This window comes from Leopardus geoffroyi, chromosome E1 (assembly GCF_018350155.1).
Source record: "Leopardus geoffroyi isolate Oge1 chromosome E1, O.geoffroyi_Oge1_pat1.0, whole genome shotgun sequence".
In the NCBI taxonomy this organism is placed as follows: Eukaryota; Metazoa; Chordata; class Mammalia; order Carnivora; family Felidae; genus Leopardus; species Leopardus geoffroyi.
The window spans coordinates 13,411,111-13,422,473 of record NC_059330.1 but is presented as its reverse complement, the minus strand read 5'-3'; the positions used below and the strand labels follow the sequence as shown (position 1 = coordinate 13,422,473).

Here is an 11,363-nt window from a genome sequence, read left to right as displayed (position 1 = left end):
TCACCGCTGAAGGGGACCTGAGAACCAATTTGCTTCAACCCTCCCATTTTGCAGATGGGGAAAATCGGGGCCCTCACACATGATTTGCCTAAGATCACATGGTCAGACAGGTGTGGTGGCCACGCTTTCTGACAGCAACAGTACCTGTCCGTCTTACAGGCCCTGGATCTTCATTGAGGAAGGAGACATGCGTTTTCCATTCAGTCCACTTCACCTCATTGATCCTGCAAGTGTGATAATCATCCTATTTTTCAACTGCACCTCATTAGATGCAAACAAATAGCATGGCTTTTGCGGTGTCCTAGACGGCCCTCCTCTGTCCACCCCAGGGATCTGGGACTCCTACCTCACATGGTCATGTCAGCATTTTTAGGGTTTGAAATCTACCCAAGTCCCCATTTTCCCAGGCCTCAAGGGATTGGTCTCCTCCCAGTGTGTGGGGCCCCAAAACTCAGAGAGGTGTCAAGGGGACATCTTTAGACAGCTACAGCTGCTCCTTACTGGTCTATGGGGAAGGAGGGGAGGAGGGCCCAGGCTGAGATATGACAGTGTGAGGAGTAAACTTGTGGAAGTTTAGAAGTTTAGGGTTAAACTAGGGTTAAGGTCTCACTAGGTGAAGGTGGTTAGGGTTCAAACCCCAATAAGAGTGGGCAGAGTCCAAGGTGCTAGATTATAAATGGAGGCAGTGGTTTGGCTGAAGTTCACATTCAGAGAACATGTCTAGAATGAGGGTGTCAAAATTAGAGACACTTGTTAGGCTAAGGATGACAGCCAGAAATGGTGGTTTCCGCAGTGTGGGATTCTCAGTCAGAGAAGCTGTTTCCGGTAAGGTGATACACAGAGGGCAGTGTGTAAGGTCAGGCAGTCAGACGGGGGTAGGATCGTCAGAAAAGTTGGTCACGGCATGAACAAGCACTTTCTAAAAACCAGACAGCCTGATATCTGTCGAAAGTAGCTGTCTCACTTTCCACTTGCCAGTGACGAAATGTGCCTCGGGTCCCCTGGTGTCACATGAACCCACACAGGATAGAGAGGAGGACAAAGAGCGCCAGGCCAGCAAATGTTTCCTAAACCAGACAGTGTCAGGGAGAGGCCATGGAGGCCCCTGCAGGGGGCAGAGAGGGGAACTGTAACCAGCAGTCTCCTTTCCTCTCCCTTCAGAAGCTCGAGAAACCTCATCCCAGGGCTAGCAACCCCACGAGAGCAAATTCCCTGTTCCGAGGAGGTCAGAGCCGACTGTAGCTGTGGTTTGGGAAGCAAGTGGTGGCACCGTTTCTCCAACATTCACCGCCTCATCTCTCTCTCCCCGCCCAAAGACCACCACCACCCGGGGGCCCCTCTCCCTTTGTTACCGCAGACACAGCCGGAAATCTTCCTCCGCTACCTTACACAGCTCTCCCATCCGGAACCTGCTTCTCAGCCATTCTGGTAACATTTTCTCAAACTCCAGAATCGTCCTGGCTCTCTGGGGACATAAATGAGGCTAAGCACATCAGTGAGGAGCCAGCCCAGGAAGACAGCTCCACAGGGTTGTGCACACATGCGCACGTGCACACGTGCACACAAGTACACGCACACACACCACCAAACAGCCAGCTCTCCCTCCACTGGGCGCTTAATGCATAGATCCTGAGGGTTCGGCTAATCCACAGATTTCAAAAATGAAAAGCCAGTAAGTTTGGGGAAAGTGTTCAAATTGCTTTAAACATAACGTAAACAATGTTTTTGGAAGTCCAGCAGCTTCCTAAGTGAAAATGTTAGGATCCTGGGATCCCACAGGGAAGAGAGGGGCAGACATCACGTAGTCCGACCTCCATGCCAGCCTTGGACTACCCCTCAGCAGTTTTCCTGTCAATAATTTGTCAAATCTATCCTGAATATAATCAACGAACCAATTAAGAAGGCCGTAATAATTAGAAACTTCCTAGTCATTGCCCCCAACACCTCAGTTCTGCCTTCTGGGGTCACAGAAGGAAACTATCCTCCCACAAGTAGCTCTGCAGATATCTGAGGGAACCCTCACCTTCTTGAACTCTAGTTCCAACACCTTCTCTTGTGAGGCACAGGTTCCAGTCCTCTCTCAGGCCTGGTAACCGGTTCTGGACCATCCTGTGGGGTAGTGTCCTCAGTGTATAAGGCCCACAGCGTGTAAGAGGTGGCAGCCAGGGTCGAGGACAGCAGAATTGTCCTAGGCCCTATGCTGCTCCTCTCAATGCAATCTAAGGTCACAGTTCAACATCCACATATCACGCCATTAACTCTGAGCAGTACATGTCCATAAGCCTGGGTTTGCATCACATGTGCCGCTGTCCAGTCACACTGCCTAGACCCTCTACCCAGGGAACCTGGACTAAGACTTCCTCAAACCTGGCCGACCGCAGAGCGCTTATGCAGATTCCTAGGCCCCCACCCCAGATCCACTGGTGCAGACAGTTGTCAATACCGTGTGCTGAACTTGGTCCCCATGAAGGCCCCCGTGCCAGGGCCTCTGCCAGGCTCACCTGTAGACGCCAGATGCGCTCACTCTCCTTGGAGACGTTCTCCACGGTCTCTCCCATCAGGGCGATGAGCATGTTGAGGAGGAGGACGAAGGTGAGGATGACGTAGGTGATGAGCAGGAACAGAAAGAGGATGGGGTACTTGGAGTTCTGTTGTATGTTCAGGTCGCCCAGGCCTATAGTGAGCTTAAAGAGTTCCAGCACCGAATCGCTGAAGCTGCCATAGGAGCTACAGTCCTTGTTGTCACTGGAACACTTCTCGATCAATGAAGCCAGGGCTGGGAGGACATAACAGGGTGTTCTCCTCTGGCTCTGTGCCTGGCTAATTACCCAACAAGCTCATGCATACTTGCACGTAGACACATGCCCCCCCCACCCTCTCCCCCTGCCCTCCCCCCCCCCCCCCCCCCCCCCCCCCCCCCCCCCCCCCCCGCCGCCACATACACACTGCAGCCCTACTGCCTCATTCTCTCTGGCCATTTAGATTCCACCTCCAGCCTCAGCTCCCGGAAGCTTCATCAGGCTGGTTCTTTGCCCTGACCTCCTGCAGAAAGCTCTTCCTGCCCAACAAAACAGGCTCCTCTACCCTGCCATTTGGCCCTTGATCACTCACAGACTTGCAGAGTTGTGAATTATAATCCACATGTATCCCTGGTTCCCCAACCAGGCTTTGGACTCCCAGCTTCCTATAGCCTGGGCCATCCTCCAAGACTGTAAGGTCCCGAGTCTCTTTCTAATGCTCTGTAGGGAGACCCCCTGGCCAAGACCTGGCTTCTTTCTTCTCTTCTCTCCAACACACCATACTAGTGGCTCATTGTTGGATGGATGGATGGAAGGATGGTCAAATTAATGAGTAAATGGATGGATGAATAAATAAACAAGTGAAGGAGGAAATAAATAAGCACATTGTGGTCCAGCAAAGATACCAGAAGATGGGAATGGCTGCCTAATTTCAAATGCCAATGATCCCTGGGGGGCTGGTGGATGGGAGGAGGAGAACTGGCATGGGAAAATACAATGATATCTTTCTCTGCAGGAGTTGTAAATAAAATAAAAATAAAATCAGGTTGTACAAATGAAGAGATTTTAAGTGGGGCCTCCCTATCTCCAGTCCCCAGCAGACCAGAGGCTCTCATAGATACATCCGAAGCAAACTACAAGTAACACGATGCGTGGGGCCAAAGGAGGTTATCTCCATGCATTAATTTACTCCTATTTTTCAAAGACCATTGATGAGTCAAATTTCTGCAAACTTTAGTTTTCCTATTTGTAAAATGGGGCCAAAACCACCTGCCCAGCCTACCTCAGGTTGTGGGGCCACATAACATGCTGGATGTGAATGTGGGTGGCATACCCCACAGTGTGGATGGACAAGAGTGACGGGTCTGCTTCTAAGCCTCAGTTACCTTATGATCAGGGATGATGACTCCCCCTTAGTCGAGATATTGGGAGAAGTAAAAAGACAATGCTTGGAAAATGCTAAGCATGGCAAGTGCTCCACTGGTAGGTGACATAAGTGTTGCTGAGGCTGCTCCTGTGCCTTATCATTTTGACATCTATAGAAGGTGCTTTACAAATGTGGGAGTTCCTATTATTTGTAAATCAATTACCTACTCCAAATCCAAGTAAGAACACAATATATACAAACAAGAACTTCAGAACATCATGCAAAATGACCTATAAAGAAAGAAACATGATTCAAGGGTAAGGTTTGAGCACATATTCACTAGACCCTGATCTCCTTACTGCTTCCCCTCACCAGGCCCCTCCCCCTAACCATGCCTTCCCTCAGGCTGTCCTCCCTTCCCCTAGACAAATCCCCCTGATGCTCCAAAGTTCAGCTCTAGGCCGACCTCCTCCAAGAAGCCTTCCTTCCCTTCCCTTCCCTTCCCTTCCCTTCCCTTCCCTTCCTGCTCACCTCCCTCCTCCCTCCTGGAACACAGTCTGTCTCAGTCCCTGATGATTCAGCCTGTATGGGAGCACCTTTCTTCACAGACTCACATCTGAAATCCTCACACTTCCTGGGGGCAGTGGTGTGCTGGAGCCAGCACATACGCGCTCGTAAGAGCTGACGGTTACATTTTCATGAATTTTGTAAGCTGGTGTTTAAACACTACCATTATTAAAAATTAAATCGCATAAGCTTATAATTAAGTAAATTATGTTGAAAACAAAGATAATATTCAACACTCATCACTTAGTTATTTTACAATTACCTATGCTCTTAAGGTTATTTACATCTACAGCAGCCATACGGTGTGCGTGTGCTACATAATGTGTTACTGCACATCTCTTCCCGACTCTGTGTTTGATGATGTCATACTGGTAGCTGGAAACCAGCCATGGTAGGATTTGCACCATGGAAATTGGTAGATGGTACAAATCAGAGACATTATTCTGCTGATTGTCTAGGTCTGGAATTAAGACAATGATAGAGAAAATGTTAAGGCAGATTAAACTTCCGAATGTATCCTATCTGTAGCTGCTGTATGGTGAATTACACAATAACATTAATGAAACAGTCTTCCAGCATTTGAAAATTATCATCCAGTTCAGCAAATGAGTGGCTCACATCATTGACAAACAAGGGAAGTTCCCATATAAGGCTTCATCTCACACCTTCAAGTCAAGAAAAATACCAACCAGCATTTATGCTTGCAACAATACTTTTGTCAGTTGCAACCACAGGTTGGCAACAGATGGAAGAGCTCAACAAAATCAACAAATCATTCTGCTGGATTCAACTCGCTATGTGGAATTTACAATAAAGAGCATAATTTATTTTATTATTTGTAAATGGTGTACTACTCATCCTTTGCATAGTAAAATTTATAATAAACATAATGTGTGTATGTGTGTGCGTGTGCGTGTGTGTGTGTGTGTGTGTGTGTGTGTGTGTGTGTTTCCCAGAGAGCTGGTCGTTAAATATTTACCAGCACACCACTGCCTGGGTGTGAGCACACTTCTTCATAAAGCGTTATTCCTTCCCTGTGTCCAACAAGCCAGGTGTTTTCGGGTCTGGACACTTAAAGCCTGACCAAAGGCAAAGAGAGACGGTGGGGTTTGGGAGAAAGAGCAGAGGCTGGCCCGTGAAACAAGGGCCTTTTGTTCTCCAGACCTGTCTCCCCACCTGAAAATGGACATTCTCTGAGGGCTCCCCCGCTGCAGAGCCTGCCTGTCTGCGATGTCAAAAGCTCCAACGCACCTTCTGGATCATGACGCTGTACATGCCCATGGACTGGAATCCCCGCGTGTAGTAGAGCATGTTGGCCCAGCCCAGGGCCATGGCCAGCACAAGGCAGGCGAGGTACTCTTTGTAGGCAAACAAGTACAAGAAGACAGACAGTATCACAAGCACAGCTTGGACAAAACTGTTCAGGAGACACAGGAGACAAGGGCCTTACTTACTCCTCCTCAGCATACGGGTAGATACTCAAACCCCCAACCTCCCGCACCCTGCGGGCTAATGCCAAAGAGACAGGCGAGGCTGCCCTGGCCCCACTCAACCATGTCTAAAATCCAGCCTTGCAGGAGCCATCAGCAGATGCGAGTCAGAGCCAACAGTGGGCTGGCTGCAGCTGACAGGGACTTGTTAAAAATACAGATCCCCAGGATTCAAGGAGATTCTGGTTCAAAAGCCCTGCAGAGCAGCCCAGGCGGTTGGATGTTTTTTAAATCACCCACGTGATTCCTCGTGATTTCTGAGCCCCACATAGGTCAGGAAACCACTGGAGTAGACAGGATACAGTGAATAATTGCATTTTTAACAAAAATGACAAAAACTGACCATGTCTATACTTAAAAGCCATTCATAACAAAAGTCTCCCACGACCTACTTTTTAAAATCTTTTTTGGGGTGCCTGGGTGGCTCAGTCGGTTAAGTGTCTGACTTCGGCTCAGGTCGTGATCTCACCGTTTGTGGGTGCAAGCCCTGCGTCAGGCTCTGTGCTGACAGCTCAGAGCCTGGAGCCTGCTTCGGGTTCTGTGTCTCCCTCTCTCTCTCTGACCCTCCCCTGCTCACACACACTCTCTCTCTCAAAAATAAATAAATATTAAAAATAAATAAATAAATAAAATCTTTTTAAAAGCTATAACATATGCTAAATGATAGATACGCTAAACAGAGATTGGTTGAACAAAATGAATATACTTAATGCTGTTGAACTGTACACTTAAAATGGTTAAGATGGTAACTTTCATGTTACGTGTACTTTACCACAATTAAAATTATTAGGGTACAATATATAACAAACACACGGGATCAAAATTACTCCTAAACATCGCTAACCATCAGCTATGCAGACATCTGGATAAAAAGCTCTCTTGCTTATAACATCACAGTCTCCACTGTAATAAAATATCTAACTAGCCAAAGTAGGACACAGGCGACCTTGTTTTTCTCATGCAGTGAAAAGCAAATGTTTGGGTGATTGATACATTTTGGACTGAAGTGAGGAAGCGTGTATACACCCTCCTCATCACTGGCAAAGCACCTAGGAAGCAGAAGAGAAGGACAGTGCATCGGTGCCTTTTGTCTTCACCTAAAGCCAGTGGCTGTATAAATGAATTCTTCTCTGGAATTATCTTATTTTCTCAAAGGGAAAAAGACTCCCATGTGGCTCACATCATGGGGCAGTCCTGCACCTGGCCTACCACTCACTGAAGTACCTGGGCACCCCACCTGCCCGCAGGGATGAAGAATTCCGTTCGTGCCTCTAGAAGGCAGGTACATAGGTAACAAAACACCTAGGTATTTGGAAACATTGGGCCAAGATTCAAGGTCCTATAGAGACCCAGCTTCCCAAATGCTCAAAAGAGGGGACCTACAGAGCTATAGAGCCAAACATTCTTCGTCCCATGCTGCAAATCCTGCTCCATTCACAGGCAGCAATGCCGAATCAGCCTCTGTTCATTTAGAGACAAGGGTCACGTAAGCCTCTGATGTCATCTGCACATGACCTCGTTCAGAAAGGCTGCTGGGCTGGGTTTTCTGGCTAGGGCCCTAAGGTGGTCAGCCCTCCTCTAGCATAAGATGAAGATGACTGGGAGGCTGGGGTTAAGGCTCTGCATGACTCACTGCCATGCTCTGGGCTTTGGTTTTTCATGCTACACATGTGACTCTATGATTTCTCCAGTGCTTTCCAGCCCTGATCTGCCAGAGTCCGAGATGGTAACCTTGGACCCCCACACAACTAGAAGGAACTGGCCCAGACCATCCATCCCTTCATAAAGAAGTAAACAACACTACTAAGCCTCCTCCTGCCTTCTCTGCCCCATCTGCTGCCCAGGACTCTATGTCAGGGTGAAGTCAGTCATCACTGCAGCCTGATGGTGGGCACTATGGTAGGGTCTTCTGGTCCTCTCCATGGGCATCCATGGGCCTCTCTTACTAGAGGGGAGAGAGGAGGTCCCTGGCCACGAGACTATGGCAGGATGACTGAGACATGGTGACATGGGAGGATGGCCATTCCAGAGGACACAGCACCCACGACACAGGACTTGAGCCCTGCCTGTGCGGTGCTGACCAATGGGATAGGCCTACTTACAAGACAAAGTGAAACCAGGCATCAGAGAGAATGGACTGCAGGTCTGAGGGTCTCAGCAGGAAGATCGCCATGCCCTGAGGCCAGAAAGGAAAGAAAAGCTGTACCCTCTTCATGCCTCTCACTGGAGGATCTGAGGAAGGCAGTGTCTCCCCAGGACTGAGGCTCAGTGAGGGGGAGGGTGTGAAGGCCAAGCCGGAGCCCAAGTGAGGGATACGGAAGGGGATCTGTGCTGGCACGCAGAGGCAGCCCCAGGGTAAGCATGGCTGCACCCCCAAACTTCTCACACCTCTCACTACCCCCTTATCCCCACCCAGACTCTGCAAAGCAGTACAGCCACACAGCTCCCTGCCATTCTGCAAATGTGGCCCAGCTTCTAAAATCAACAACACAAGAAACAACGGGTACTGGCAAGGATGTGGACAAAAAGGAACCCTTGTGCACTGTTGGTGGAAATACAAGCTGGTGCAGCCACTGTGGAAGACAACAAGGAGGCTCCTCAAAAAGTTGAAAATAGAACTATCCTACAATCCAGTAATTGCGCTACTGGGTTTTTACCCAAAAAATACAAAAACGCTAATTCAAAGGGATACATGCACCTCGAAGTTTACTGCAGGATTATTTACAATCACCAAACTATGGAAGCAGCCCATGGGAAGTGTCCCATGATAGGTGAATGGATAAAGAAAATGCAAGATATATAGCTATATATCACGATATATATATATATATATATATATATATATATATATATATAATGGAATATTATTCAGCCATAAAAAAGGATGAAATCTTGCCATTTGGAATGACATGGATGGAGCTAGAGAGTATAAGACTAAGCAAAAGAAGTCAGTCAGAGAAAGACAAATACCATACGATTTCACTCACATGTGGAATTTAAGAAACAAAACAAACAAGCAAGGAGAAAAAAAAAGAGAGACACACAAAGAGACAAACCAAGAAACAGACTCTTAACTACAGAGAACATACTGATGGTTACTAGAGGGGAGGTGAGTGGGAGAATGGGTGAAATAGGTGATGAAGATTAAGGAGTATACTTATACTGATGAGCACTGAGTAATGTACAGAATTGTTGAATCGCTATATTGTACACCTAAAACTAATAGAACACTATGTTAACTGCACTGAAATCAAAATTAAAAATTTAATTTAAAAAAAAAGACAAAAAAATTATACGGCCTTGCTTTGCCACCTCTGAGCCTTTTTTTTATGCTGTTCCCCATGCCACCCTGAAATGGCCTCCTCCCCAGTGTCCTCATGCCCAATCCCACCCTCGCACACTAAAGGCCATCTCTGCTTTCAAGCCTTCCCTCCCTCTCCTATCCCCAGATAAAAGTCATCTCTTTTCCTCTGAGCACTTGTCTGGACCCCACACAGGGCCCTTTTCGCAGCCTATTTTAAAGTGCAGATATTTATGTCTATCTGAAATCCCCTACAAGACTGTGAGCTCAAAGAGGACAAATTCCCTCCCTCCCTATCACCTCCCCCCAGGGCCCCACATACAGAAGGTGTTCAGCATGTATCTGTTGATTCACTAGTTAGATGGATGGATTGATAAGTGATCAATTGATAAACAGATGGAAAGATGGAAAATGGATGAAGGATAGAAGGACAGTGGGGAGAAATGCTGTGAATTCAGATGAATGACAGGGTCAGTGACAGGTGACCGAATGTGTGGATGGAGGGACAGGAAGATGGGTCACTGAGTGGCTGGGAGGGTAGATAAATGGCTGATAGATGGGCAGGGGGGGTGGAGAGGTGGAAAGTAGGTAGGACAGACCTGCTGATCTATTTATTCTCATTTTGTAACTAAGAAATCCAAAGCTTAGAAAGGAAACGCCTCCCCAAAGCTGCTCAGTAGTAAGGCAGAGCAGGCTGGATCAAAGGCAGGCCTGCTGTCACTCTGCCTGCCTTTCAGGCAAGTCCAAATGGGCTCTGCGGCCCACTCACCTCTTTCACAGAAATGCACGTGGCCCAGATGAGCACGAACATCCTTCCTAAGAGCTGCAGCCACCCCATCTTGTGCGTCAGGGCCAAGGGGTGTGGGAGGGCCTGGGAGGAAGGGAAGGAATGGATGGGTGCAGAATGGGGAATGAGGAAGGCAGGGGTCATGCCAACTCTGGAGGGACCATGCACATACACATGCCAAACCCTCAAGTTGAGCCAGAGGCCAGCATGAAGCCTGATCTCTGTAGGGTGTGAGAGAAAGAAGCTCCCTACCCCTGCCCCACTCACAGTGGGAGCCCGGAACTCTACAGTGAGGACACAATCCAGTCCATGTTAACAGCCCCTCACACCTCATGGCATTCGTTCGTTTCAGAACCCATCCGTATCCCGATACTCACAGGACACTCACAGCTGAAACTCTGTGCCCTGTGTAATGAATGGGAAACTGAGCCCCAGAGTGATGGGAAAGCTTGTTCAAAGTGACCTCCCCCTCCTCCCATTTCCTGTGGCCCTCACAGCAGAAACACCCAATCAGCTCTAGATTGAGATGGAGCCTGGGCAGGGTCTGGGTCTCCCAGCCCTCCAGATCTCCCCACAATAGCTAAGCACTGGAGACATATTCAGTTTCCTAGAAACTGTGAAGGATGACACTTGGGGAATGCCATGCAAATGTCTTGGTCATTCTGGGCCTCAGTTTCCCCATCTGCACGTGGGACTGCTCCCAGGTCCTGAAGCTCTGACCATCACACCACCCTCCCTCCAGGCGCACACGTACCTCCTCCTCCCGGGGGCGGTAGTAGGAAACGAGAGTCAAGGTGATGTTGTAGAAGAAATAAAAGCAGAAGGACAAGAAGAACATGTACTTGGCAAACTTCTTCCACTTCATATGCAGCAGCGTGTGCAGGGGCTCCAGGGTCAGCATCTCATGCCGGTTCTGGGGGTGGAACACCACTACCATTTTCAAAGGGCCTTCATTCCAGAGGGAGCTCTGAGTCAGCACCACCCCTGGCAGAAGGGCCAGTCATTGTGTCCCATGACTGGTTGGTCTGGGAATGTTGGGAAGGTAATTTCCGACTCTGTAGGCTCCTTCCCAGCGCCCCCAAGCAGCGGCCGAACCCCACAGGAGCCAGGCTTCCAGCAGGAGAACCTGCTGCTCAATGGGGAGTGAGGGCTACGAGGGGGAAGGGCCATGACTGGGGTTATGGCCCCAACTTGGCGCTCTTCACTGTGCGACCTTAGGAAAATCCCTGACCCTCCCAGGGCCTCAGCTTCCTCATCCATAAAGTTGATAGCAATCAAACTGCCCTCCCTACCTGTCAGGCTGCCGTGAGGATTCCAGGGAGACCCCAGACAA

The 11,363-nt window shown here is 48.7% G+C and overlaps 1 protein-coding gene across 3 annotated transcripts in view; it reads right to left on the bottom strand.

Moving 5' to 3' along the window:
* TRPV3 (transient receptor potential cation channel subfamily V member 3) overlaps positions 1–11,363 on the bottom strand; it is a 37,997-nt gene that overhangs the window by 4,710 nt on the left and 21,924 nt on the right. For 2 of the 3 annotated variants that reach the window (XM_045487699.1, XM_045487697.1), the window contains exons 10-17: positions 10,785–10,943; positions 10,013–10,114; positions 8,045–8,118; positions 5,704–5,869; positions 4,109–4,175; positions 2,502–2,776; positions 1,353–1,483; positions 145–224 (exon numbers count right to left, since the gene is read on the bottom strand). In XM_045487699.1, the coding sequence (XP_045343655.1) occupies positions 145–224; positions 1,353–1,483; positions 2,502–2,776; positions 4,109–4,175; positions 5,704–5,869; positions 8,045–8,118; positions 10,013–10,114; positions 10,785–10,943 (1,054 nt within the window). The remainder of the gene's footprint in view (positions 1–144; positions 225–1,352; positions 1,484–2,501; positions 2,777–4,108; positions 4,176–5,703; positions 5,870–8,044; positions 8,119–10,012; positions 10,115–10,784; positions 10,944–11,363) is intronic. The other variant, XM_045487698.1, reaches the window with a different exon arrangement.